Genomic DNA, 27,478 nt, shown 5'->3' on the forward strand with positions numbered 1-27,478 from the left:
GGGTTCTGCCCCGGGGGGCTGCCTGGGGGGAGTCGGGGGGCTGCTAGGGGGGCTGCCTGAGGGTGCCTAGGGGGTTCTGCCCCGGGGGGCTGTCGGGGGGATGCCTGGGCGGTTCTGCCCCGGGGGGGTGTCCGGGGGTGCCTGGGGGTTCTGCCTCGGGGGTCTGCCTGGGGGTGCCCGGGGGGTTCTGCCCACCCTCCCGCAGCCCGGCCTGCTGTGCCAGGCAGGCTGGCACTCATGACCCGTACGGCCCATTCCGCCCGGCCCGTGCCTCTCCCTCAGCCCTGGGCTGCTCCGCGCCACGCCAGCAGGGAAGGGATCAGCATCTCGGCGTCATGTAAGAAACAGGTTTGTTTTCAACTGTAGTGCGCTTAATGTCACATCTTACACTGAGGCCCTTCTGAAATTTGCCTCTGCAATAGAAGGCGGGCTGTCCCAGCCCCCTACCTGCACATGCTGTGAGGGAGGTGTCGCCTGTCTAGCAGAGGCTTCTGTTTCCTTGCAAAACCTATGATCAAATATTCAGGAGTGTTTCTGGATGACATTTCCCATTGCTATCCTCTGTACCTTCTGCAGCACTGGCAAACGCACGTATGTTTCTTAAAGATTTTTCACATAGCTCAAAGAGCTGTAGTTAGGTGAACTTTCTAGGGACACAATAAATGAGGGCTTTCCAGATGTCTTTTGAATGGCAGTCACTGTTCCAGGCTAGTCAGCCTGGAAAAAAATGGGAAGCAAAAGAAGGGTGTTTGGAAAGAGGAGCTATTTTTTTTTTTTTTTTGAAAAAAGTTAGGACTGCATCTTAATTGGCAATATGCAGGTTGCCAGAAATTGTTGGTGTCCCTTTAGCAAATCCATTTTCACAGTGAGGAGTTAGTTGGTATACCTTTTTTTTTTTTTTTCATACACAGTAATGGCTGGGGTACAGGTTGTGCTTTACAGGGGAATGTGCCCTAGAGTATCCACTAAAACTGTTTGGTTAAGTCTTAAAGTGGGATTTACTTAAATCTGAATTGCCTGCATTTTAAATTACAATCCAAATCATTCCCACTCAGTGGCTGCCTAATGCTGGAAGTGCCCAAACTCACCTCCTTGTTTGAGTTTGCATTCCCCAAGCACAGAGATCTCTGTCTCTTGAGCATGCCTGGAATTGCCCCCATTGGAGAAATCCTGTGCATAGGTCCTGCCTAAAACAGACTGGAATGCAGGAACTAGCTGCGATTCTGCCTATTCCCCTGTCCCCTTCAGGGCTTTGCTTTGCTGCCTAGTCTCAGAGCACACCTAGTTAAGCTCTGGTAATTGCCAAACTAAGGGCAGCCATTTCTTCTTCTTTGTAGGTTTTTGGTGGGTTTTTTTTCTTTTGTTTTGTTTTTTGGGGAGGTGGGTTATTACACATAAAGCCAGAGCCATCTGCCAGCCAACATCCATGGAGCTGGAAGACACACAGAAATGTACTTTCAAATCCTTTCTTTCCCAGAGAGCTTTCAATCCACATCTCTTGCCTCATAAGCTAGTGCCTTGCTGCCAGGCAGGATCTGTGAGCAGAGGGAGGAGAGCAAAAGGGAGGGAGATCACAGAGGAATGACTGCTTAATCTGGTTGCTCTGTTCAGCTGGAGCTGTGCAGCTGCTAATGGCATAGTCTAGAGACAGCAGTGAGTGGTTCTATGGTTGCGTTCGTCTCCTTCCCTCCGGCGGTGCATCTGTATTTCAGTCAGCTGCTACAAGGCTCTGAATTCCACTTCAAGTCTAGAAGTTCTGGTGCTGGATTTTCTTTTTTTTTTTTTCTTTTTTCTTTTTTTCTTCCTCCAGGGAGGATTAGGTTGGGCAAGCCTCCCCATCCAGGGTCTGATAGAGTTGAGCCGTTGTGAATACAACATGGATATCATCGTGGAAATGACCTTGGAGATTCCCCGAGGTGTTAGGCTTCATAGGTGAAGAATACGAGAGGAATTTAGTAGCCTTCCTTCTTATAGGAAGTATTTTATAGTATGTATCTGACTGCTATTTGCTACACAATCCAGTGTCTGGTGGTGATGGTTCTAGAATAAGGAAACTGCTTGTGATGGCGTTTTCCCAGTTGAGTCTTCAGTTAGGGATTGCTCACTGTTATGAGCAGGCACATGACTTCCTTTTTCTGCAGAACTGATATACAGCTGTTGTTTTCCTGGCATGGATTGGAGTTTAATATTCCCACAAAATGTTTTGTGACTGTAATCAAGGCCAAGAATTAGTGCATGAGTCATTCTCAAAGGCCTGGCTTACATAGTGACCCGTTAGTCATTACCTGTCTTCTCAGTCCAGCAAAAGGATAGAAAAAAGAGGGAGGAGCTAAATATGACAAACTCCAGTATTTTCTATTAAATTTTAAAAGAAGATGGGAAAAGCAGGCTATTGGATAAATAGCTTCTAAAAGCACCATATTATTGACCATGGAAACTGGAGATTTCACAGGTTCTCAAATAGCTCCTGAAGAGAACAAAGGAGTCTCTTCCTGTTCTTCTGTTCTTTTCCAGTGTGGAACTTGTAAAAGCATCCCTGATGCACATACAGTTTTTTAAGTCATGTAGTTACTTTGGTTAGGAGCGCTATTTTTTTTTTTTTTCCTTCCCCTCGCTGAACTTAATCACTGGTGTTACCAGTCTATGCTACTCCAGATTCATGTTACAAACTGCACATTATTGTTAGCTATTTTTCTTCCTGGGCATTGGGGTTTGGGAGTTAGTTGTTATTTTAATTACATGGTATCTGCATAAGTAGGTACCAATATGTTTGTAAGACCCATAGTTAGCAAGGCAGTCAAGGAAAATTTGGGTCTTATTTCTCTGTAAAATTGAATAAAGGTTTATAAACAAAGGGAAGGCTGTGTTCACACAGCCACAGGTGGTGTATGTCCTTCTGCAAATATTTGACCAATCTCCTCCATAGTTATACCACGTTGTTATTTTATCCATGTAAACTTTATTCTCCAGATGATGTTTACAGTAGCCTTCGATTCGGTGAAAGAAGGTCAGGTACGTTTTAGATAATTTGGTTTACAATCAGTACAGGTTTTCTGAAGAGAAGCTTATGCAACTGCTGAAGTAGTTTTGAAGACTTCCAGTGAAAGGCTGGGCTGTGACAGCTGTCACAAAGCCAAGGTATTTTTGATGGTTTTGGGGGCATTACCCACTAGTGACTCAGAGGACTGATTACTCTAAAAACTGCAAGTTACCTTGAACCCTTCCACCTCGCTCCAGGGTGAGGATGTTATGACAAACGTGGCATAGTTCTTGTGTTCCTTTTCAGTTTCACAGCTGGCTGAGTTGGGAGGGGAGGGTGTAGTTATTTATATAAGAATATCAATTTTATGCCCCCAATCTGAGGAAAATAATCAGGAGACTTGCAGCTAATTGCTGCAGACCTACTTCCTGTTTGAAGAAGTAGGAGCTGCAACGTACAGCATGTATTTATTTTCCTGTGCTTGGGTTTTCTTTGTTTCGTGGGGCTTTTTCTTCCTGGGTGTGTTTTGTTTTTTTGTTCGGTGGGGTGGTTTAGGTTTTTTTTTTTTTTTGGTCTGCAGTATACTTAATCCCTGCAAAAGAGGAAGGCATCTTTCTCCACATAAAATACAAGCATGTGACAGTACAACCTGGAGCTTTGTAAGGTTATTTGTTCTCTTCAGAAAAGCAAGCACCACCCATTCAGTTGGAGTGGCGAAAGTGATCCAACTGTGGAACTTTGTCATTTTATTTTCCTTTCTCTCTCCATGCTTTCTCTGATTTATTTCTCCTTATTTTTCACTGTTTGCTACTCTTCTTGTTTGCTTTTTTTGCAAATCAAATGAGCACAAGGCTTCTGGTACTTGGGACTCAATTGCTGTGTTGAAAAACAAAAAACTGAAGATCGGTTATTGTGAGATAATCCTAAAAAGCCAGTTCAATCGCAATTTAAATTTAAACATATGAGCATATAGGCCAAAGAGAGCTCAGTTGTTGGTTTTTTTTTTAGTTGCAGGGACAATGCAGAGACTGGAAGTTGGTAGGGGTTTTTTGCTTTGACTTAGAGGTTGTGTTTTTGCAATAGCAATATTTTAGAGCTAGGTGAATTAAAACCCTGGAGGTTTTAAATTAGCATCTCTGCAGCTGAGCTCTGATTCTGGAAGAGAAGGCAATGTGGGGAATATAGCGGTGCATGGCTTTTGCTTCCTTGGAGAATTAAAACCTGAAGTTTTATTTAATCTGTAAGAGAATGTAGCTGAGGTTTTTGATTTACAGTAGACAAGTATTTTCTTGGAAATAGCCTGCTGTGAACATAGAGGTCATTTTAATACTGGATTTTTATTTTCTATTACATACATAAATGTCATCAAGATGGACTTCTAATAGTGTACGTGCTTCACCTTAGCAAACACTCTATTTGGCTGTGAACTCTTAAGAACCACTGGGTTCTGCAGAAGCTTATCTTTTTCTGTATCAGAAAAGGGATTGCCTTTGTGTGTGAGTAATAATTCCAGTGAAATGGAATGGAAAGGTCACGTTAACTGGGAGTCAAAACATGTACACTTGGAAGCATTAGCAAATGATATCAGAAACTGCCCCAACTACTTAGAATCCTAGTAGATTAATTTCTGTTCACTGATGTTTCCTAGAGGCTTTCTAGTAGGCAGATACTTCTTGCTTAACTGAAATGTAATTTCATCACAGCCTGAGTAGAGGTGTAAACATACATTTTAGCCCTGCTATCTAAAGAAGCTTTATGTGGAAGGAGCAGAAAGAGATGAGTAAGGCTCTTGTGAAGAAAATGAGAACTGAAGTTTTAAGGGGGCTGTGCTCTGTAGACTCTAAAATGCTTTGTTAAGTCCCAGGGTTCATGAGTATGGAAAACTTTTTTTGGCCTTTGTATAGACCTTTGAAGGTAGGTTGCTCTGTGTTTCTGTGCCGCTAGCAAACAATTAGCTGTGAGTATCTTTCTAGCAGTAATTGTGAAGGATTCAAAAGCTGGTTACTCATCAGTACCAAAGGGATCCAGAGGGTTATATTTAAAACAAAGCAAAACCAAGACAATCTTAATGTTTAAAATCTGCCACTAGACTTCTGAATTAATTCATGCTGCATGCTTTGCTTCAGATCTGAAGTAAGTATTTATTCTGGGTTACACAGTAACCCTCTGGTTACTGAGGTAGTGGTGTTATGATTTCTACATGTACTTAATTGTACCACACACACGTCAGTATTTGTGTTTGGAGATCTTGTTATGCTCGAAAAAATGAGACTTCTGTAAACTTACTTGGCTAGTGATTATAGATAGAGATAACAAATAGATATAATTAAGAGCTGGGCCCTACCCAGACAAGCTTCTCATGGGTGTAGCAGTGAGGTATGGCCAAGCATGGAGCAGAGAAGTGCCTGCGGCATTCCTGATATCAACTGGTTAACATCTTCTTGGGTTTTTATACCTGAGAAGTGATGATTTATCCACTGGAGCCTAAACTCTTGCTGCTAAGCCAAGTGAACCCCAGAACTGCCACTGAAGTAAAGGTGAAGTGGCTTCAAAGCAGATGACAAAAATTTGTAACCTGGAAACTCGGGAAAGAAGGAATAAGCATCATTTCCTGGGCATTGCAGGAAGCTCAGCAAGAACCCCCTTCCCCTCACCATCTTTCTTCAGGAAAAACATTCCCTGATAATCTCAGTTTAAACTCCTCCCTCCTCCTAGAAACCACATGGAATAACAGATAGGGTAAAAAAGACAGCAAAATGATGGTGTGGTACTTTTGGGGCACAGGTGCCATGTAACCAGCTCCTCATGGATGTAAGTAGCCAGGGCAAGTAGGGATGCCTGAAACTCCAGCACACTTAGACTGTCTCGAGACAGAAGGGACGACTTTAGGGCTGATTCTGCAACCTCCAGGTGCTGATGCCGAGCATGCTTATCCTTGGGACAAGTGAAACTTCTGGGTAAACAGGCTGGTGAAGTGTGCAGCAACACTGAACTGCAGCTTCTGGCTTGTGTGCGTGTGTGGCTTGGACAGTCTGGGTCATAGTGACTGCTACAGCTTGAGAACTCGGCTGTCCAGGTTGAGTGGAAGCCAGGGTCCTGTTCATCTTTCCTTTTCTTACCCTCTCCCTGCTGTGATCCCTCTTCAAAGTGCTTGAGATACTGAGTTTTTCAGTTAGTGGGACTCCCTTCTCTAAATGTACTTCGTGTCCTGTTCTGCACAGCTGCAGAAACATGTCTTGTTTTAAATTGAATAATTTGGTTTCCAAGTTTCTCTAGCCACAAAGAAAGCAGGAAAAATAAAACTTGATGGGTGAGACTGTTCTAAAAGAATCTGGATCAGCCAAGAGCTCAGCCTCTCCCTCTTGCTTGGCTCAGAAACTTGGCTCCTCCAGCTCTGCTTTGCAATTCAACCTGGTTGTCATCACGTGGAGAGAGATGGAGTTATGGGAAACGGGATACGGAGTGGTGTAGAGCAAACATCAGTGTTTCTTCTTGAATGGCAGCTGTTGATCCATATTCCCAAAAGAGCTGTGGAGGGTATTTTTCAGTGTCCAGCCTCCCCCAGACTCCTTTTCTTGATTCCTCGTCTAAAATACTGAATTCTTTTGTGTGTGTGTGTGTATTAGGAGGATTTTTTTAAGATCGCATTTATTTTCTTGTATGTGTTTTACTTACTATCATGGCATTGTTCTCTGTTTAACGTTATATGTTTTAGTGGGCAACAGTTCATATGCTTCTCAGCTAAGTTTTTTGGGGATTTGGGAGATCATAGCTTGTTTAATCAAAATCCAGCAGCCTTAGGGAGTCTTTGGTGCAGTAATTGTGGATATGCACAAAGCACGATTTCAAGGACACATTTTGGAGGGTAAAAACAAAACAGGAGGTAGGTTTTCTTTTGTGGTCAGTCTTGTGGTGGTACCAGGCTGGGGTGACAGGGTCCAGAACCAGTTGGATCCATGCAGATTGGCATAAGTTTCTGCCAAAAAGAATTTGGGTCGTGTTGTTCCATTTGGCGTAAGTAGTGGGAAAGGAGAATGCTGGAGCATTTTTGCCATCACCAGCTACTGCAAGTAGCTCCTGGAGGAGCTCTTTGCTTGAGGCACCTTCCAGAGTTAATGGTCGGTAACAGGTTCTCCTGCTGCCTGCAGAGTTTTGTGCTGCTGAAAATCTAGGCCAGATTCAGTCTGCTCTTGTTCTTGTGTTTTTTCTACCCTTTCAACTTAGGCAACACATAGAAGAGCTTCTATGTGTCTGCTATGCAGTTTCTTGTTAATCCATAAAATATCTTCCCTAATCTATCTTTTGCAATGCTATTTGTCACCTCTGCAATTTATATTGCATGTGTTTCATAGGTACAGATGAGCTGCTAGGTGGCAATGCTTGTATTTTTTTTTCACGTTTTATAGTAAACTATACCAAGCAGTTGTGTTACCGATAACTTCTGAAAGCTGGTGGAAACACGTCTGTGTGCACCAGAAAAGCTATTCAGTAGAGCTCAATGACTTAGCATTGAAGGCTTTTGTTCTAGGGACTGGTTGTACTTGTGACTGCGTAGTAGCAGCATCCAAACATCTGTGACAGTGTCCTGTTTCCCTCGGGAACCTTAAGATGTTGGTTTTGTAGAAGAAAGATCTAATATTTAGCCAAAATTCTAGTAAGGGAGGACCAAGGATAGAGTTCCTGTTTCCTTGCCTCAGGCTGTTTTAACAGATGTGTGTGTTCATCCCCTTGCTGTAACTTGCAACTTGTCTTCTGGGTAACTTCAGCTTTTAGGGCTCTGGCTCAGATATTTCCTTTCACCTAACTGAATGGAAAGTCTTAGTGAGGAAAACCTAGAAAACTGGCATGGATACTGTATGATTCTATACATCCATTAAAGACAAGAGTTGCTTTGTCATTCGCTTTATGTACAGGCTCTATGGCCTTGTGACTATCACTGATCAGATAGATGCGCAGTGTCCAGCAGAGCCCTGCCAGGACAGCAGAGCTTCCATCCTTGCCAGAGCCTTCTTCATGCCATTATAAATCTGCAGATATCTACAGATATCTCCTGCGTTTCCTCTTTCCTGATCAGGAGCATCCCTGAGAACTGCTGGAAGAACTGGATCTTATCTATTTATTTATTGTTATCTTTCTTTGCCGAATTGCTACTAATTCTGTGGCAAAGCTTTTACAGTACTCTTAAAAATAATGATGCGTGCCAATGCTCATGTATCTTCAAAGCAGCAGGGAACCTTGGTAACCGTGTAAGCCAGCGAATGGCACTCATTTTGTAATACAGGGCGAGAAGTGAGGTGAAGAAGGAAAGACGGCTTCTGTGAGTATGGCCTGTGCCACAGTTCAAAGGCATGATTATAGCCTGTGGGAGCACATGTGATCTGGTTTAGAATGAATTAGCTGTAGGAGTCATACCACAAGTACTAGCTTGGTCGCCATAACTGGTACTCAGGTGTCAGAAGCACAGCACTTGATCCCACGCATGCCACAGTCTAGCTGTGCACCTTGAACCTTACACTACAGCTTGAACTACAGCTTTTTCCGCAGAGTCTTGTATTACTTAATTTCCTTAGGTGCATGGATTATTTTTTCTACTTGGCTGTAGGCAAAAATTTTAGTGCTGAAAAAATGTTCAGAATTAGTTTTACAGTTCATGGAAAGAATAGTTGTCTAGCTTCTAGTCAGAGGCAGTGGGTTAACGGATGTACCTTGAAAAGAATGAGGGGTTTTACTTTTAATTTTTCCAAAATAAATCACCTTACCCCCAACTTCTCGTGGTAAGGTTGGTGCTTCTGCAGAGGCACCACTTATACTCCTAAAACCCCCAAACAACAGACTCTTACATACACTTGTCAGCTTTTAAAGTCTGCTTAATTTGCTCTTTTCATGATGGTCACCTCTGTTGTGAGCTTAGTATGCCTATACCAGTACATAAAAATCAATTAAGTTACATACCGCAAGAAATAATATTTTTATTGACAGGAAGGAACAATGAAACAATGTAAAATGTATACCTACTAATGTCAATGTAATTCATATAGAACTGTTGCAGAATATACTTTACAAGCTAGTTTAGCTTTGAGTATATTGAATAAATGATACATGATAATAGCTTAGGGTTCCTGTCCTTTTACCTGAATGGTGTCCATGTGTCTAAAAGAACTTGATTTATATCGTATTTTTATACAATAGTTTTCTATGCTTTTTTATTTTTAAGGTGTTCTATAAGGAAATCCATTGTTCTTCACTGAGAATGCTTATTGATGCATTTCTCTATTTGTTCGCCATACTGCTTCATTCTTGGTTCCATATGTGATGCAGTTTCTTGGTCAGTTTTCACTGCAAATAAGGAGTCTTTAATTTAAGTGGGTGTTGGATTTGATCCTTAAATCACATAAATGGAAGCTGAGTAACCTAGAAGATCCTCATTAATTCTTTTCAAATGAATAAAACGTTCTGTGAGCACACATGCGAGTTAAAATGCAAACATGAAGGAAGAATGAGTGGTGATGGTGGGACAGAGAAAAATCATCAGAGAGGAAAATATTTGTATTTCCAAGTAAAACCTGGGAAAAAAAGGGAAAAAGAAAAGACTTCACATGCTGAAAACATGAAGGACACCTATGGAAGGAGGTGCGTGAATAGTACCTGTCGTTATTCACGTAATGAGTTGTATAACAATTTAATTTTTTTTAATAAAATACTTAAATTTTTTTAAGTATTGTGTCTCATTCAGACTAGAGAAAATATAGAAGAGTACTATTTAGCCATTCAGGGCATAAGAAACATAGTATATATGACCCAAATTCCAGTGGAATTAACTTAAACACTGTCATTTTTCAGTAAAACTTAATTCATGTTGTGCAACATAGCTCTTGGAGCTTAACACTTAACGATTTTCAATAAGAGGAATGTAACCTTTTTTACAAGAAGAAAATGCAAATGGTTCATTAAAAAGATATTCCCCAAACATGCTGAGTACTTAGTACTGGATCCTGCAATGGTTACACGTGAAAAATCTCCCATTTACAACAGGAGGTACATACGTGAGTTGATTGCTGGATCGGTCATTTTCTAGGTTATGTAAATGTAGATTGCTCCATATGTAGCAAACAGGGAAGTTTCATAGAAACCAGCTGATTCACAATCAGAAGTTAAAATAAAATGATAGTCAGTCTGGGAAGAGAATTATTTTTTTTTTTTAACAATAATTGTCTAATATATAGAAATTCTACTGAATAATTAGATATCTGGCAGCATAGAATAATTTAAACTCCTTGTTATCCTAATTTGCAAAACTGCTTAGTATTAAAAATTATCCTTGTAAAGTGTTGTCATATAGTTGAATTTTACACGGGTATATTCCTTGGTTAGATCACCTGGTGAAAGGAACAGATTCAAAATGCTTTGTGTCCCAGACTTCACCTACAATCTGTTATTGGTGGCAAATTCTGATTGCATAAATAAAGAGCTCGATTTTTTTGTTGAAAAAACATGCTCAGTATGTGGGTATGTTTAATTTTGGAGGGATTTCCCACCCACCCCCACCCCCCCCAGGACTGCCTTAAAGTGTGACAACTCCAGCCTTGGACAAATTCAGAGTGAAACTGCAGGAAGTATTAAATATAGCCCATCAGATTTGGAGTTCCCATAGCTCATGTTTAAAACTACGAGTTGCCTGAGATTTTCAGCACATCTGAACATTGTTTGGACTGTAGAGACTACTTTTATACTGGTATCCTCAAGACTAGGCTCTGAATGGCTAAAATTGAAGGGGTTTTTTTTCTTAAGCTAGGCACCTGCACTACAGAAATAGTTAGAGCTTCAGAATGTAGAACACCTGCAACTCAAATGGACCTCTGGACCTCGAAAGAGAAGTCCAAGTGCTCAGCTTTGTGAGAAAATTAAGCCCTATTCATTTTACTGGAGCACCTAACACTGAATGCTTAATACTGTTGAAACCTGGCTCAAGGGTTTTCCCCATTTATTAGTTTGCACTTTAATTCTGGATACTGAGGAGATATTTTCAACAGTCAGTTCAAGCTATAATACATTTGAAGACTTTCACTGTCTGTTCTCTGTCTGTTCTTCAGCAACAGTTGCAGCACGTGGACCATGAGGTGCAGATAAATGAGCCTTATCAGCATTTTCCTGGAAGGCAATAAACAAATACTCAGCTCAATCTACATGCTAAGTGTTCCTTCTAATGCCACATATTTATTGCCCTATTTTCTACTTGGCTTTGTATGAGTAAGGAGTTTTGCAAGCAAAAGAGGTTCTGTGCAGAGCTCTGGAGTTCATCCAAAGTCTATTATAAGTCACCAAGCATCTTTTCCACATGAACTGATGATTACTTGCTATATAGCAAAGCAGGGAAGGTATGGAGCTAGCTGCTACATGACAGCTGTTGAGATACAAAGACCCTGACTAGGTAAATGAAATACCTTTAAGGATGATGTCAAAGGGGTCCGAAGGTGACATGGAAAAAAGTTCAGAAAAGTTATCTGGTGACGATGGACTGGGCATTCTTCTTGAAGCATCTGGCAGACTGTAACTCTGTACAGGTGAAGAAACCAGAACAGTAAATTTCCAGCATTAACAGTGATGCAGGCTTTGTGTCAAGAACCTGTACCAGTTTTGACATGCAAAGTCTAGTTTCTTCCCCTTACCATAAGATTGGAGGGGGTGGCATGCTCAACAGTTCAGTCAGTAATGAGCTGGATTGAAATTACTGTGTTCTACTGTGTTTTATCTCCTGCAGAGCATAACTGTTACGAAGGTGGGTTCCTAAATGACTTGAAATCTGGCTTTAAGCTTGTATTTCTAATTGAAAACTTATTATTGGTATCTGTGCGTGTACACTGGTGGGAACTCTTACCTGACTGAACCAAAAAAGACTCTGGAAAAGATAAAAGAGCTGTAACTGCACTGAATATTTGCTTAATCGGGGACAAGAATACTGGAATCTGTGGCGGATATTGCATTATTTCAATAGAGCAGAATTTCACCCTAGAACCTTAGTCCTCTGTTAAGCACTCAAGCTTCTGCTTTTCAGTGTTGGTGTCGTGTTTCCTGCACCAAAAATTTAGCAAGAGATGCTGATACCCGCTGGGTAATCTGGTTATCTTTTGGCCCAGTAGTGCAGGTTTTGGGTAGTTTTGGTGCTGAACGTGTACACCAAGGGACAGAGAAAATGAGCTCTTTTTCTTCTAAGAAGCTTCTGAAGGTAACTGAATATAATGGTAATACACCTGTAGCATTCCTTTATCAGCAGAGGATGAATTCCCCTGGCGTTGCTTCCAAGATACCTGTTATCTGGCTTGGTGTGCTGTAAAACATTGGAGGAGAAGGCACTTCACATGCTGGGAGGGGGTTGGATTGGGGACAGCTGCGAGCAGGATGCGGGCAGCACCTGCATGCAAGTGAACTGCTCTAAATTATAGCAGCTGGAGCAGCCCCTAGAGCTGGGATGGGACCAAGTGTGGTAAGAGCTTGTACAGTGCTTTTTACCTGAAAAGGGGATTTTCAACCTATGAAAGACAGGGCGAGGCTGGGAGCATCTTCTACTGTGTTTACAAGATGGTACGGCTGACATTACTGCAGTTAGTTTCTTGGGTATTAATGCTAGAACCTGTGTCAGAGTAGCTATAGACAGTTACCTCTTGAAGATTGTTCTGTCCCTTAGGTTTATGAGTCTGAAGCAAACGCATGAGTTCTGTGTTCTCCTCAATTTTTAAATAGGTAGTGGTAGTCTGACGTGAATTTAGTACCTGCAAATGACAGTGAAACCTGTGATTGCAAAAGAATAAGAAAACCTAAGGCCACAGTAAACAGGCTGCTGCTGGTCCTCACCTGCAACTCGGGCTTTCCTCCCATTTGTAATAAGCAGTTAATTCCCTCGAGAATTTGATCTCTGCGTAGTCGGAGAAACCTTCCCATGTCAGTATCGATGTCAGTTTTTTGAGACTCCATAACTAAGGCAGTGTGGGCAAGAGCAGCGCAGTGTAGTGGTGTTAAACCTGAACAGAACAGACCGCAGAGAAGTCAAACGAGTGCTCGAACACCTCACTGGAGTAAATCATCCCACGCTTGGCTATTTGTAGGGGTGGGTGGGGGGCTATTAAGACTGGTTGGCTCTCCTCTTAGACCTTTTAGTTTTAAACAGGAAATTGAACATCCTTTGGCCCAGATAAAATCTGCAGCCTGAAACCTTTGGAGTCTACACTAAGCATCTATGTAGTTAAGCTTTTCCCCTTACCGTAATGGTCAATCAGATTCACTTCCACACTCACGCCGTTGTTTTTGCAGTTTTTCAAAACCTGAAGTAAAGAAGACTGAGATAAGTCCTGATTTTTGGCAGTGCCAAAATACACTGTCCTCCCCCAACACCATCTTTACTTCAACCACATCAGTCCAAAGCTAATTTTCAGGTATAGAAAACCCTTGTATACTTTAAAGAAAAGAACACATTTGTTGTCTTTGCTCTACCTTTACATGTGTCTTTGTACATTCTTGACCAGCTTACCTCTAGAACTCTCAAATAGCCATTCTCTGCACACAGGTGGAGTGGAGTTTTCCCCAAACCATCCTGTTCATTGACGTTAGCTCCTAGGGATATCAGGTCACTCACCATCAGGTGCTGGTTCTTTTCTGCAGCGATATGTAATGCAGTCTGAGAAGAGAAGAAGGGGAGAAACTTCATTGTGAAAGGCAAAAAGAGTTTTCAAACAGGAGTGCTTGTTAGAGAATGAGGTGGGGAGGTGGGACGCTGGGTTCTGTTCCCAGTTGTGCTAATACTTGCTCTATGCAGATCACTTCCTCCCTGTTCCTGTTTTCCCCTCTTTGCAAGGACAGTAGCCACACCTTGTCCAAAAGGATGCTCGGTGCTTGACTGGGGTTTGAAAGATGTTTGCGTGTGATTAAAAGTGACCCTAATCCTGGCAAATTAGCATCCTACCCGTTTCTCTACATCCTTCTCATTGATCTTATTTAGGGATGCGAATCTCTGTGCAAGTGCGTAAGTCAGAGCTCTTCTTCCCTGGGCAACAGCTTTGTGCAGCAGCCTGGAACAGAACACAGTTTGAAACAATTAGAACATAAAGCACTGGTTAAAGTGCTCAAAAGTAACAGAATGTATTTTAAAGCATGAAATGTTAAGGTTTGCGAACGTTGAAATATTTAAATGTTTAATTTATTTAATCTCTGTATTAATAATGGAGTTGCTGATTTTTGTCCTCTAGGATTTCTTGGGCCTCACTTCTTGCTATTTCCCATTCCTCTCCTCTCCAAGAGCTATATTCCATGATTCCTTTTTGCTAACAATTTCTATTTCCTCTTCCTTTTTTTGAAGAGTCCTTCAGTACAGGGAAAGGACTGCAAGATACACCTAAAAATTGAAAATCTAAACTGTAATTCAGTCTTGTGGAGGAGGAGAGCTCATTTTTTTTCTATGTATTCAGCCTTACTGAACTACTCAAAATAGTACAAGTATTTTTCCTGAATTTCATCCTGAAAAATACTTCTTTTTTTTCTTGTAAATTTGGGCATATCTTCCTTTCCTTCTGGAGGAAGAATTAATGTAGGGATTTGCTTATTTATGTATTTATTTCCCCCTTGTCTTGTAGCATGATATCCTTGAAGATGTCTGAATAGCTCTGACACTTACTGCTGTTTCTGGTGGGGTTTTTTTGGTGGGTCCCGCCTTTTTATGTTCATTTGGCCATTTAATCTGATGTTTAAATACTTCATAGAAGTAAGTAGGTTGCTGGAAATTTTAGCTTGTGAATTTTACATAAACATGGTAGTAGAAATGTCTAATTTCTTAATCGTGATTAATTTTGTTCACATGAGAATTTTTTCTGTATTTTTTAAAAAAATATGCAGGAAATGTGGTAGTGGGTGGCTTATTGTAACTTGGTTACAGCTACATTATTGCTGAAAAGTGAGGTCTGCAACTTGATTATTGCACTGAAAATCATTCTTCTGAATGGAACATGGTACTTCATGGAAGAGGACAGTGCTGCATTTAGCTTTCCCTGTGTGGTTTATAAATACTTTAAACTGGAAACAGGATTGTCTATGTGAACAGGAATTAATCTCTTTCCCAAGACTAGGACCATTCATAAATCATGCTTTCTGTTAATCTGATCTGATACCAGCTTCCCCAAAATAGCTGAATTAATGGAACCTAATAAGAGATTTCAAATTATTATTTTTTTTTAATGAACAGCTATTTTCTATATAAGCATGCCATTCTAGGGAAAATTGGATCAGTAAAACCTTTGATTTCATTTCTAACAAAACAGCCACTCCCCGTTCTTTGGAAGTCTATGGCTAGACTAGCAGCATATGTATGTTTTGGTGTAATCCTCCCACCCATTTTTATTACCAACTAATAATACAAGTAATTATCCTGAGAGTGTCTGCAGCATGGAAAAGATCTCTTTTGCATATCTTTTTTTTTTTCCCAGTAGCAATTACTTTTTTTGCTTGATTAAAATTTTCTTGTAAATACCTACGTATACAAGTCATCTTTAATATTGTTAATACTGCAAATTTACCCTGATGTCAGCTGTAGTTTGGCAATACTACTGCAAATACGGAATCTTTCTATTTTTACTATCTGCCTAAAACTGCGTGTGCTGAGGCATGTTTGAGTTTTCCATTGAGCAAGGAAGCCTTTGCTACAGGTGTGCCCAAAACTAGCAGCTGGAATTAGAGCTCAGGCTCAGGACAAGTGATGCCCCAGGAAACAGAAATCAGTATATTTCAATAGAAAAAGTGGAGACCTGTTGCCATTTTCATCAGGTGCAAGTAGTTTGTCCGCTGGGATATTTCTCAGTAAACTTTCTTCCCTGTGTAGCTGGAACTGGAAGAAAGAGATGGCAGAAAGATCCTGCTGCGTGAAAGAAATTGGGGTCGACTTCAAATGTCTGTCAGTGTTTGGAGAGCCCAGATTAGCTTCCAGAAGCATCTCTGAACAGCCTCCCGATGGGCTGAAGTGTGGAGATGTGTTCTGTGAAGAATGCCTTGGGACATCCTTCTGGGTACTTGTCCACGCATCCTGTATCCACCAGCTACTCTCTTTCTCGCTTGTCCTTGAGAATATTCCTGGTAAGATGGACTCTTGTGTGTTTTTCTGATCATCATGAAAAGAAGTCTCTCTCTCCCCCTGCAACACGGAGTTGAAATCTCTAAAACAGCAGTATGAATGCAACTTGGTTAAGCTGTGGCGTCTTTCTTGCAGGCCACCAGGTGCCTGCTTGCTTCCTCCCGTTTCCCACCGGGAGGCTTGTGGATCTGTGGAGAAGCCCTGCCAAAAGCCATCTGGCACAGAATGCAGAGACTCCTCCTTCAACTGGCTTTTGTTCAAATCTTCCTGCAGTACCTCCACCAGGATATCAAGGTCTTCTAAGCCTTTTAGCGTTTGCCCAACGCTCTGCTTGCTCTGAAACAGCAACAAAAATGGGGAGGGCGGAAGATGGGGGAGGGAAATCAGACATGAAGTGTCCTGTTCTCACTCGGTGATACAACATGAAATATGCCTGGGGAGGCTGGCAGCGCAGCGTTGAAGGTGTTATGCATACCTGTCTAAGCTGTTTCTCTGTATAAGGGTGAACTCTTCTCTTTTCTGTTGGAAAGAAAGGAAGAAATCAGCTATTTTGAGTTGGGAGGGGAGACACATACAGAAAATATTCTCGTGAGAAATTTTGCCCCAGATAACAGAGAGCTAACACACACGTGGTGGTTGTGCGGAGTTGGCCTGCTCCTGTGATTTAAGGGGAGCTAGGAAGCACCATGTGTTGCTGACCGTGGCAGAGAAGTGGTCCAGCTCTTTGGGTACCTAACAGCGATGATCCTACTGGAAAAGGAGGCTCTTTTACCAAGAGTTTCCTAACCTGTTTTTCCTGAGGATCCTTTGGTTACCATCTTCATTAATGAGGCTTCCTGAGGAGACAAAAACACCCAACTCAATTTGAGATGCTTGCACATAAGATGAGGAAAGCAAATTGTGACCTGCACGATGTACTTTGCACAGCAGAGACTGTGAATAAATTTCCATGAGTGGGTAATTTGTGGCAGACTTATAAAGATTTTTTACAACAGACTGGGTATCTGGGAGTCTACCAGCTTCTTGGGCTGTTTGTGCAGGTTGTTCAGAAATCAGGGTTGCTAGAGCAAAGTTGTTACTGTTCGTGGGCCATCTTTGACGTGCTTGTGTGATGTATAGTATCCAGGGCATGAACGGGCTCTTGCTGTCAGCGTCTTAAAAGTGTTCCTAGCGCAGGCCCTCAGTCTGTTTAAAATCTGGTGTATTTTCCACCTTCATTAAAAGCATTAATTTAGTAGATGGAGGTGGCAGCAGCTCTAGGTGTAACCTCACCAGAACAGTGGCAGAGCAGGAGCGTGATGTGTGTGCACCAGGATGCTGCAGCTCTGGGAGCAACCTTTCTAAACTCAGGTCCTCACCTTGCTATGAGCTGGGTCCAGGCCTTTGGAAAGCCGAATTTTTCTCAGTAATTCCCGTACTGGCATCTTTACTCTCACACCCATGTAGCGCTTCTGAGGGGGATCAGAGCTAAGTCCGGAGTCTGGAAAAGACATAACATGATGCTTAAAGTAACATAATTCTCTGAGCTATTACAGAACAGTGGGAGGATGAGGTCACCCTGAGAGATGGTCTGTGATTCTGATATTTGTCATCGACTGTGGGAAATTTCCACATCGCCCTACATGTTCCTTAGCTCTGGTCTGCTTCCTGGTTATCTGATGCATTGCTTCTCAGGCTGCAACAGACTGTGAGGTCTCAAAAAGGGAATATTTTTCTTAAGAAACAAGACAGAAACAAACCCCAAAGCTGGCTGTTGGATCTTCAGTCTGAAGGTATAAGCACAGAGCTCAGTTAACCTGCAAATTATCACGTGAAGGCTGTTGTCAACCTTTAGCGTGCAGGGATGGTTTCAATTCTGAGCAAAGAGGAGAGACTGTCCCAAGTGCAAATGTGCCACTGAAGCTGGAATGAGGACAATGGGGGCAGGATAGCAATGCAGAAGGAAATTTGGGTGGATGGTTGGGAAAAAGAAGGAAAAAAAGTTGGATGTTTCTGGTTTAGAGGGTTTTTTTTGTGGTTTTTTTTTTTAGTGGTCCAGAAACAAATGTGCTATCTTGAGACTTGGCCTTGGGCAGTTCTTTCTGGTGTCGTACTGACTTGGAGCATATGATTGCTTTTGGGGAATGTCAACACTGTTTAGATTGCTGCCCCTCATAGTCATGTTCTAATGTTCATCTGTTGCAGTAAATCTATCTTTGCAGTTTCCTGTCCTCTGGTTTGTTATATTGATATCAGTGGAACAATAAGGAACAGAATTGTTTCAGAAATGAGATAGTGATGTTATGTCCCGTGTCTTTCTCCGATGGTTCTTGGTGTATTTGGAAGTCAATGTGGTGTGATTCAAAGTGAAGCAATGATCTTCTGTAGCAAAATTAAATAATTATTTGAGAATATATATAGTTGCCCAAACAAGCTTGTCTTCGTCAAAACAAGCTGCTCTCTAATTGTTTGTGTTAGGTCTTCTTGAGTCTTGTACTTGAATCCCCAAACTTGAAAGACTTGCCCAGATTAGGAGCTTAAATACATTGCTTTTGAAATATCTTTTATGTAACACCATGTCGTTTCCCCTCGCCCCTTGAGTATGAACTTCTATGTATAGAATGCATTCAGTAGTTGCTATTGTCATTGTAAAACAATAGCTTTATTGCATTCATTCAGGGTCTTCCCAATAAAGCTTCCCAATATTTTCCCCCAAATTTTGTTTCCCAAATAAAATACACCATATAGAAGGCCACTGTTCAAAGAAGCCCGAGTGTTGGGAGTCAGCGTGTGGGCTACTGAGAATAAGGAGTCCCCCAGCTTGCTGGAGCAGAGAGCAGCTTCTCTTCCTAGCGCAGCTCGTGGCATGGGGAATGAAAACAGCACTTGTGATTAAAACGCACGTATGATTAAACAACCCAGCAGCCTCAAATGAAAAAGGCGTGTGCAGCTTGTGCAAGCAGTTCCTACTGCAGGAGCGAGGTGCCTGTACTATTTATTCCTCCTTGACCAAAATCTGTGTGTGTGCTCTGCAGCAGCTGCTGGGTCTGACTGGCCAAGTCTTGTGGAGGAGAACTGCAGGAGCTCAGCAGATGGGGATGGTGCACCTCCCCAAACTGGGGATGTCTCAGAGGAGGCAATATTGGCATGGAAACCAGCCACACAAGATGTGGTTTCTAGTTGCGAGATACTGTTTCTCTTCCCTGCTGCAGGCACTGAGAGACTGACACCCCTTCAGGAGGAGGGTCTTGAACCCTGTGTAGCAAGTGTTGAGTATATATCAAATTGTTGGTTTGTGCTAAGATTTCTGGCATTTCTGAGTGTTTAACCTATCACTGAATGATTAAAACATTGGGGCCTCAAAAAACATCGTTTCTTTCTCAGGGTGCTCTAGAAATGGGAATAATTCCTTTTTTAGATTGGTGTTCTAGTGATGAATTATTTACTCTTCGTAGAGTATTTTTAAAGGCCTCTCTGAAAAGTTTTATAAAAAACCCACCAGAATTGCTAATACATTATTATCTTTCAAGCCATTTGTGCTATATGATGGATCAGATTACGTGCCCAGTTGTATCCTTGAAACTGAAGAACTCAGCAAAGGCAGTGATTCACCAAACACTTTCATATAACTTTGTAATGTTAGTAGCTCAAAAGGTCATCTGTACTACCTTGCTGTTAGATTCAGAACCAGTCACAGTTCAGAATGTGAACAAGCAGCAAAACTCTAGAGACAGACAGAACCGATGGCATATTGAGCATCCTTTACCAAACAGAGTAATTTCTGACTTCACCAGCAGACCACAACAAAATAAAACCGGGAGATAATAAATACTGGAGAGTGTGCCGTACATTTTCAGTATTATTGCCACAGAAGCTTCATATTTGCTACTGTGCTAGCACAAAAGGAGTTGCAAGTCGCTTTGCAAAATAAGCGTAACAGCATCGCATAAAACAGAAAATGTGAATAAAGATTTGATCTTACCGGTGGGAGCAGGCATCTCTTGGGGTTTACGTGAAGTAGGAGAGTAGATCTTGGGACTTGCAACATTGAGTTCAGTCAATCCGGAGTCTGGCAACGATGGGCTCTGTTGAAAGTAGCTTTTGGGACTGGCAGTTTCTCCAGGCAGTGGAGATCCCTGGCCCGGGCTGTAGCCACAGATCTCATTTTCACTGATGTTTTGATTGACCAGTAATTCAGGACTCATGCAGACTGTTTGCAACATTACCACTGTGTGTGTAGAACAAAATTAAAAAGAAGAGGGGAGGAAAAAAAGCTTATTCAGTTGTGTTAAAAAAAAAAAAAAAAATCAATCCAGTTTCACATTGAGAATGTGGTATTTGTATTTAATTCTCCAATGTAATTAGCCCCTATGAGCTGGGCCCAGCTTCCCTCTTCTCTTTTTAGCAGCAAGTTAATAGCAGTTGCAGGATGAAGCCAGCCTTGGAATCCCAGCAGTCACTGGAAACAGCTTTTGAGTTTCTTGGCTGCGATTCTCCCTTGCTCTTTATACTCAGGTATGGCTTGAAGGACGTCAGCCTGGGAAGGCCCCACCCTCTGTCTTAACAATCTGCAGCAGCTGATGAAGAAATGAGTTTTCCCAAGAAGAGATTGAGTACAAGTTGAAAAATATTTTTCCTTAGCGACAAAACAGAAAAATGAAACTCTGATTGATTTACTGCAAATGGCACGAGTAGGGGAAAAGCAGCCTCTGACAGACTGTTTGACAGGGTTGTGCAAACAAGTAACTGATCCTGAAGTAAATGTTTTGTGAATTCTTAAAAAAAAAAAAAAAAAAAAGGCAGGGGGGCAGTTATTGCAAGGCTGTGTAAGAGGACTGATCACTCTCAGCCTTCATGAAGCAAAAATAAATAATCTTCCCTTAAATATGAAAATTCAGCTAAGACATCCCCTATAATCTGCATAGCTTTGAATTGGTGAAGAAAGAGAAGTGCTATGTGCTCCACTAAGGATAGTATTGCTTTTGTTGGGGGTGGGGGGGGTGGTTTAGGGTTTTTCTTTTGTTTGTTTTAACAAGGAAGGAATCTTACATATTGTGACAGGTGCAACTATTAAAACTCATTAGGATTAAATATCTATTTGGATGGGTACTCTCCTTATAGGAAGCCTATTTCCTTGTCACGAGGAGACTTCAGTAGCAGATTTAGACTTTATTCTCATGTCCCTGGGAAATATATTTCGTTGTACAATCCTGCTTGTGGGCTATGCCATTTCAACTCAATAAGCAGATATTTCTCTCAAGTACCTAGTTTGGAAAAAGATTACAGTGCTTATCAAATGCAGCAGCTTCCTTAGCTGTGTCTTGGAAAGCATTCCAGCTTTATTCCCAAGCAGAATCATCTTGTGTGTATCAGTCTGAGCAGAAAGCAGCCAGACTTTCTGGAGCAAGTTAAAAGAGCAATGTTAAATATGTGTTTTAGTTTGAACTAGGTAATGACTCCTCTCTACAGACCTGCACAATCCTCTGTCTCCCGTTTCTCTGTACTGAGTGCAATAACTCCAGTCTCAGGAATGTTGAAAGAATTATTTAGGTATTGATGAAAGCCAGGAGATGTGATGCTTGTAGAACAAGCGTAGAATCAGGAAGCAATCTGCACTGCAGTAGCACTTGGAAGGCTGTTACCTGGCTCCCTGCCCCACAGAACGTATATGTAACGTTACTGCATTTGGCTCTGAAAAGCACGAATGCATAGGAGAGAGGTATGGCTGATGTATCCACAGCTCTGCATGGCTGCCCGTGATTTCAATAACAACGGCAAGGCAGCTCTCTTTTATTCCTGTGAAATCCACAGAGCTCTGTAGGTTGTGTTTAGGGTTTGAGGACATACAGTGAGCTAATATTCCAGTTTCTTCCATAGCGGATTGTAACCAGTTTGCTTAAGGGAAGTGACCTGTCGAAGGATATTTCAGAATTTAAAAGGTTACTTACCTATCTGGCAAATCAGCCACAAAGAGCGTCTATTTCTGGCTAAGGACACATTCTGCTCTGCTTTGGTAAATATTTTCCTTCCGTTTCACCTGTTTTGCTTTGTTGACCGTACAAGCCCAGGACAAACTGGAGACAGGGTCCAGTTCCTTAGTGACATGAAACAGTATGTTCTTCTGTAAATGGTGTTGTTAAATCAGTAGGATGAGGCATCGTTTAAGGAACTGCTCAGCACTTGCATAGGTGGGAGAATCTGGCCTGCTGCAGACGGGAAATTGCTGTGGTGAATCATTGTATTTATTGGGCAGTAAATCACACCAGAGATTTCTCATCTGTCTATTCTTTTCTATATTCCAACCCATATGTTGAATAGTTTTCACTGCTGGTTTATAGTAGTATTTTACATTCACAGTGAAATCGGGAATTAGCCTGGGTTTATGGTACAGAGAGGACCAGAATGCATCCCTGTAGCCATGAGAAGAGAAGCAGATTTCCAAAACTAGCAACAAAAACCTTGGAATATGGCCACTACAAGAAACCATCTCCAAGGCTTTGTATTTGTTTAACAGGGAATCTTGTGGTTCTCCTGCTTCTAACTTCAAGAGGTACCTGATATTTTAAGTGAATATGCTTTGTTACTCTAATTTCAAATAGCTCTTAGGAGCCTTATTCTATAAACAAGTATTACTGGAAATGAGCTGTCCATTTACAGCTTCGTCTCTGTCTTTTCAATAGCAATTTGAAATTTGGACTCTCTAATAATGCTACATCATGTCCTCCTGTATACATCGTGGCGAGGCAAGTTTCAGCATGCACAGCAAGCAGAGAGATTGCAAATATGGCTTTCTAGGATCTGTAGATACTGCTTCAGTTGGTACCTCTTGATTCCTACAGCTATGGACAGAACCGTTCAGCTCGTTACCCAGTGAAGCCTGGACTGGGATAAGTATTTTCTACCCGGGGGCAAAGAATATTTTCATTATCTTCCACAGTTTTAGTGAGTTCTGCTTTTTTTTTAACCTACCCTGCATGATCTGTTCTAAGAAAGTGAGAAAATTTCAAGCACCGAAGATATACTAAGTGAGGATATAAGTATGAATGTTTGGATGAAGGTCTTTAGTGACGGTCATCTGTGGAAGGCAATGAAGTCAAAACACAGGTTTGGTCATAAACAGAGCTGTCAGAGCCTTTATTAAAAACTGGTTTGCACTTTCCCCCTTCTGCTCATGCTCCCCGTAGGAAAAATTGCATGATCTTTGTGTTGGGGGGTTATTTTAAATTTTTTTCTTTCCTTTTTAGCTACACTGATGTAATTACTGGTGTACTGATTTAGATATTCTGATTACTGATGTAATATTTTCAGCCAAAATGGCCGTCACCAGCTGGAAGTTCCTAGTGGATAACTGTAATTAAAGCAATTCCTTTCCAACTGATTTATGATGGGCAGCTCTGCAAATCTCTCTCCTCCATGTAAACTTTCAGGTTATGCTGCCAGTGGGTAGAGCTCCTTTTATATCTTTGGATGTAGGATGAATGCTCTCCAGCTTGCTTCATCCCTTGTTGCTACATGTTTCTTTAGTGCACACACCCACTTTAACGGCATTTGCTGGCTTAGGTGTTTGTCTGCCTTTGCCTTTAGATGCTGTTGTTTTGCCAACTGTTAACTCACCTCGCTATGCAACCCTTTGTTGCAAAGGTTTCCTTTATTAATAGTCTCTTTCACATACATAGGGATCAGGAGATGGTGGGTTTAATTTGCACCAATGCAGAAGGCAAACGTAAGGCTTTTTTTCCCCTGCACAGGCTTTCAGTGTCTGATTGGAACACAAATAAAGCATCAACTCTGTGCATGTTCGTCTCTTTAAAGGTGAGCATCGGGCTGTGTAAATAGGTCTTGAACTAAATGGATGACTAGTCATTTAAAAAGGCACTCAATGAATAACGAAGCTGCGTAAAATTCAGAACTAGTGCAGAACATGTCAATCATGGGCTCAGGACACACGGGAAAAATGTTGCTAAATGCTCTGAAGTCTGTGGATTTTTCCTTCTGAGTATTTCTCCTGGGAAGCAGTGCTCTGTTGCAGAGGTTCCATTTGCATGCCCTCGATGGAAAGCTTAAATTATGCTGTACTCTAGATGTGCATACTACTAACAGCTTGCATCCACGCTGGTAGTAAACTAGGGTTGTGACACTGCTGTTGAGTTTCTCTCACATTTTTATAGTAAATAGGAATACCTAATTAGCTACGCTGAGACGGGCCATCGTGTAGTTGCACCTGGGATGTCTGCTGGCAGTGGCCGGTGTATGATGCTTCGGAGAGAAACAAACTGTAACGACAGCAGTCAGTGCTGAGCAAGTAAACCTCAGCAGCTCTTAGTCATTTCAATGACCGTGAAATCTGAACTCTACTTACCTCTTGCTGCAGTACAAAACTGTGGTGCAAGAGAAAATTAATTTTTCTCACCAGTCACGGTTGTTCAGATCTCCTTAGAATGCCCGTTCTGGGAACTATGTCCTGCTTGCCTGTGGCTTTGAAATCTTCAGATTTATGAGGTGAAAGATGATGTATTTTCCGTTAGCAGTGATGATTTTCTTTCAGTAACCACTTATGCTCTGCTTTGCCTTTAGATGACAGAAACAATGCAGGACATGGACAAGGTCGGTTTTCCTATGTTGTGCCTTCTAGATGCATTCTGCCTTGCCTTAGGGATGCTATATGATGCCATCTCATCTCTTTTCCCTCACAGTGACCACCGTTCCCAAGAAGGGAGGGTGTCGGAGGGATTCCTGTTTCCTTGCTCGGTTCTAACAGAGTTTGCCTGTCCCAAAGAAGTCGTGCTACTTGCCTTGTGCAGGAGCTGTGTGTCTCCACCCGCGTCACACAGCCGTGTGTCTGAGGGCTGAAGGCATCAGAACTTGTGAAATCGTCTGAAGTCTGCAGGGTGATCTTTGCCGTAGAAGATAAAAATATATAGTGAAAGCAGGAGAGGGAGAGTGGGTTGCAGCTGTAATGAGGATGTATTTGACAATATCGTCATCGCTTTTTGCATGATTTTTATTGTAAATTTCCAAGAATTGTCTGCTACTGACTCATCTTGAATGATGCTCCATGGTTACTTCTAAATGTTTTCCTTGGATTCAGAGCTCCCTAGTGATGATGACAGAGGTGGCATGTTCAGACTATTTTCATCTACCTGAAATGCCTTTTATTCATCTGTGATGGAATTTCTGTCATGTCAGACTGCCGGTTAGATTCAGTCCCCCACAATTATGAACCAAGAAATTTTCCAGACTGTTTGCACCTCTTTAGACCATGTAGAGCTTGTTCTCCTGTGCGACCTTAGTTTCTAATATCGTTGTATGTTGTGATTAGGCGCATTTAATTGTTGACAGCATTCAGTTCTCTGCTAAGCTGTGTGGTCAGGTCTTAAGGGATTGCAGGCTGCCTGAGAGTGACGAAACTGTATCGATCTGCCTGTTGTCAGTGCCTTAGGGCTTCTGGAGATGTGATTTGGTTTAGTCTTAGGACATCTCTGAGAAGTATCAGCCTCCGCTCTGTGTAATTGTATGCTTGCTTTTTGGTGTATTTCTGGAAAAGGAAATTAAGGAGAGGATACTCTGAGCTACTACAGAGAAAGTGGTTTGCTGGTGTTCCTGAACTGAGCTGTTAACCTAAACCCGGCACATCTGATCCATTCTGTGAAGCAACAGTGACCTCCCATGGGCACAGATGAGCTGTCGGGGGGGGGTGTTTCTGTTTCATTGAGCTGGCAAGTCCATAATGGAATTGATCACCCAATCCCAAACTATATGCAAGATTTCTCGGTTTTCCAAATAAGTGGCCAGGCATGGTATAAGCCTTGTTTATAAAATAATGATGAATAAAAAATTCATCATTTTTCTGACATAGATTTTCACCAGCCTATACCTGTCACAAACATCCAGTAAAGTTGAAGGCAAAAGTTTAAAATTAGAGGCCTAATATGCATGCAAAGACAAAAGGGAAAAATCTTGTTATTCGGACAATTGTGATGGGTCTCCTTTTGGATGCATCTCACTTTAACCAGTTTTTCAGTAAGAAACTATTTTATTCAGACAGACCTTGGAAAGATGTAGCAATAAAAAATTTCCAGATGTTTCCTCTGGGTTGGATTCCCCCCCCCCCCCCCTCACCCTCCCCCCAGCTCTTCTGCTTGCTTTGCCAAAGCAAACCTTTAGGAGCTATAGAGAATGGATCTGTACTCTGAAGCGTGGTTTCAAAGGCAGCTCGTCTGTGCTTTCTCAGCTGAAAAGTACTGGCAGATGCTGGTTTGTTACCGGAATATAGTTGTTTTTCCAGAGGACCTAAAATGGGAGCTAGAGAGTCAAATACATCATAGTCTGCTGTTACGTGTAGCTGATGAAGTAAAACATGCTTGTGATCAACAGTAAGCCCCTTGCTGAGCTCTGGAGAGGAATGATTCAGCTTATGTGTTGTTGGAGTGATGGAAATCAGCAAAAACTGGTCTGCATTTGCAGGCACGAGCAGGTTCATAGACTCATGTCTTACGGACTGCTGAGATTTACTGTATTTTTAATGTGTTGACACCATCTTGGCATACTGTGGGACAGGGAATCGGTTCATAGGACTCTTCCATTTCCTCTCTGTTTTCTTGAGCGCTCTGCATTCTTTCCAAATGGCTGAGTCACCACGACTGTAGGTGGGGAAGAGCATTTCCCTCGTGCCTGAAGAGGTAGGGATGTCTCCAAGGAGAAAACTGACCTTCTTCCTCATGCATTCAGCAACATGACCACATGCTGTTACTGCTGGAAGTTGCAGGGTCAGGCTTTTCATGTGTGCCTCATTACCTTACAGTCGTTTGGAAATTTAGTGGACCAAGAAAAATCATTTTTAGAAACCGGGTAATGGAAAAAACATGTTTTAAGGTATTTTTACTCAGTCCTTGGGCCACGTTGTTGTTGCTTTTTTAATAGGATTGTACAGAGCTGTATCTATTGAGACCAGGGCTCTTAGAAGTTTGTTCTTGGTGGGTTTTTTTATACCTTAATCATGAGCACTGAAGCCTTTAGAAAAAATGTATGTTAAGCTTTTAGGTTCAGACATAAGTGGCAGTTGAAGAACAATGGGTTAGGCTGGACTAACTGAACGTAGAAAGACAGAAACAATGTGAACCAAGCCTATGGGGCTTCTGGGGGCTTTGCTTCTAAAATGAAAATCAGACATTTTTGCTTATGCAGAGGAATTGGCACAGGGTGGCGAGGGAGAAAAAGCCATCCACGTACACATCCATTTGTGTAGCACATTAAATATCTCTAAAGTAAATTTTAATACTATGTTTGCAAAGTGACCGTGCTCTGAAATCCACAGATGGTTCATCTTTCAAACAAAAAACTTTCAGATTGTGGAGTACCAGCATCTAACTGTAGCTACAGGGTACCAGTGTGAAGTGATTTTGAAGTAGGGC

The 27,478-nt window shown here is 41.8% G+C and overlaps 1 protein-coding gene across 1 annotated transcript; it reads right to left on the reverse strand.

The window, feature by feature from the left end:
* Window positions 1-82: 82 nt before the first annotated feature.
* LOC308054351 (uncharacterized protein) lies at window positions 83-27,138 on the reverse strand. The gene is made up of 12 exons (XM_080366982.1): window positions 24,036-27,138; window positions 20,050-20,310; window positions 17,447-17,568; window positions 16,876-16,924; window positions 16,564-16,607; window positions 15,766-16,424; window positions 13,935-14,040; window positions 13,503-13,649; window positions 13,236-13,296; window positions 12,830-12,996; window positions 12,637-12,747; window positions 83-11,533 (listed from the first exon to the last, which is right to left on the reverse strand). Exons 1-12 carry the CDS (start codon window positions 24,109-24,111, stop codon window positions 11,405-11,407), a joined length of 1,932 nt encoding a protein of 643 aa, XP_080223108.1. The 5' UTR covers window positions 24,112-27,138; the 3' UTR covers window positions 83-11,404.
* Window positions 27,139-27,478: the final 340 nt, after the last annotated feature.

The sequence above is a fragment of the Falco punctatus genome (assembly GCF_963210335.1).
Source record: "Falco punctatus genome assembly, chromosome: 16".
NCBI classification, from domain to species: Eukaryota; Metazoa; Chordata; class Aves; order Falconiformes; family Falconidae; genus Falco; species Falco punctatus.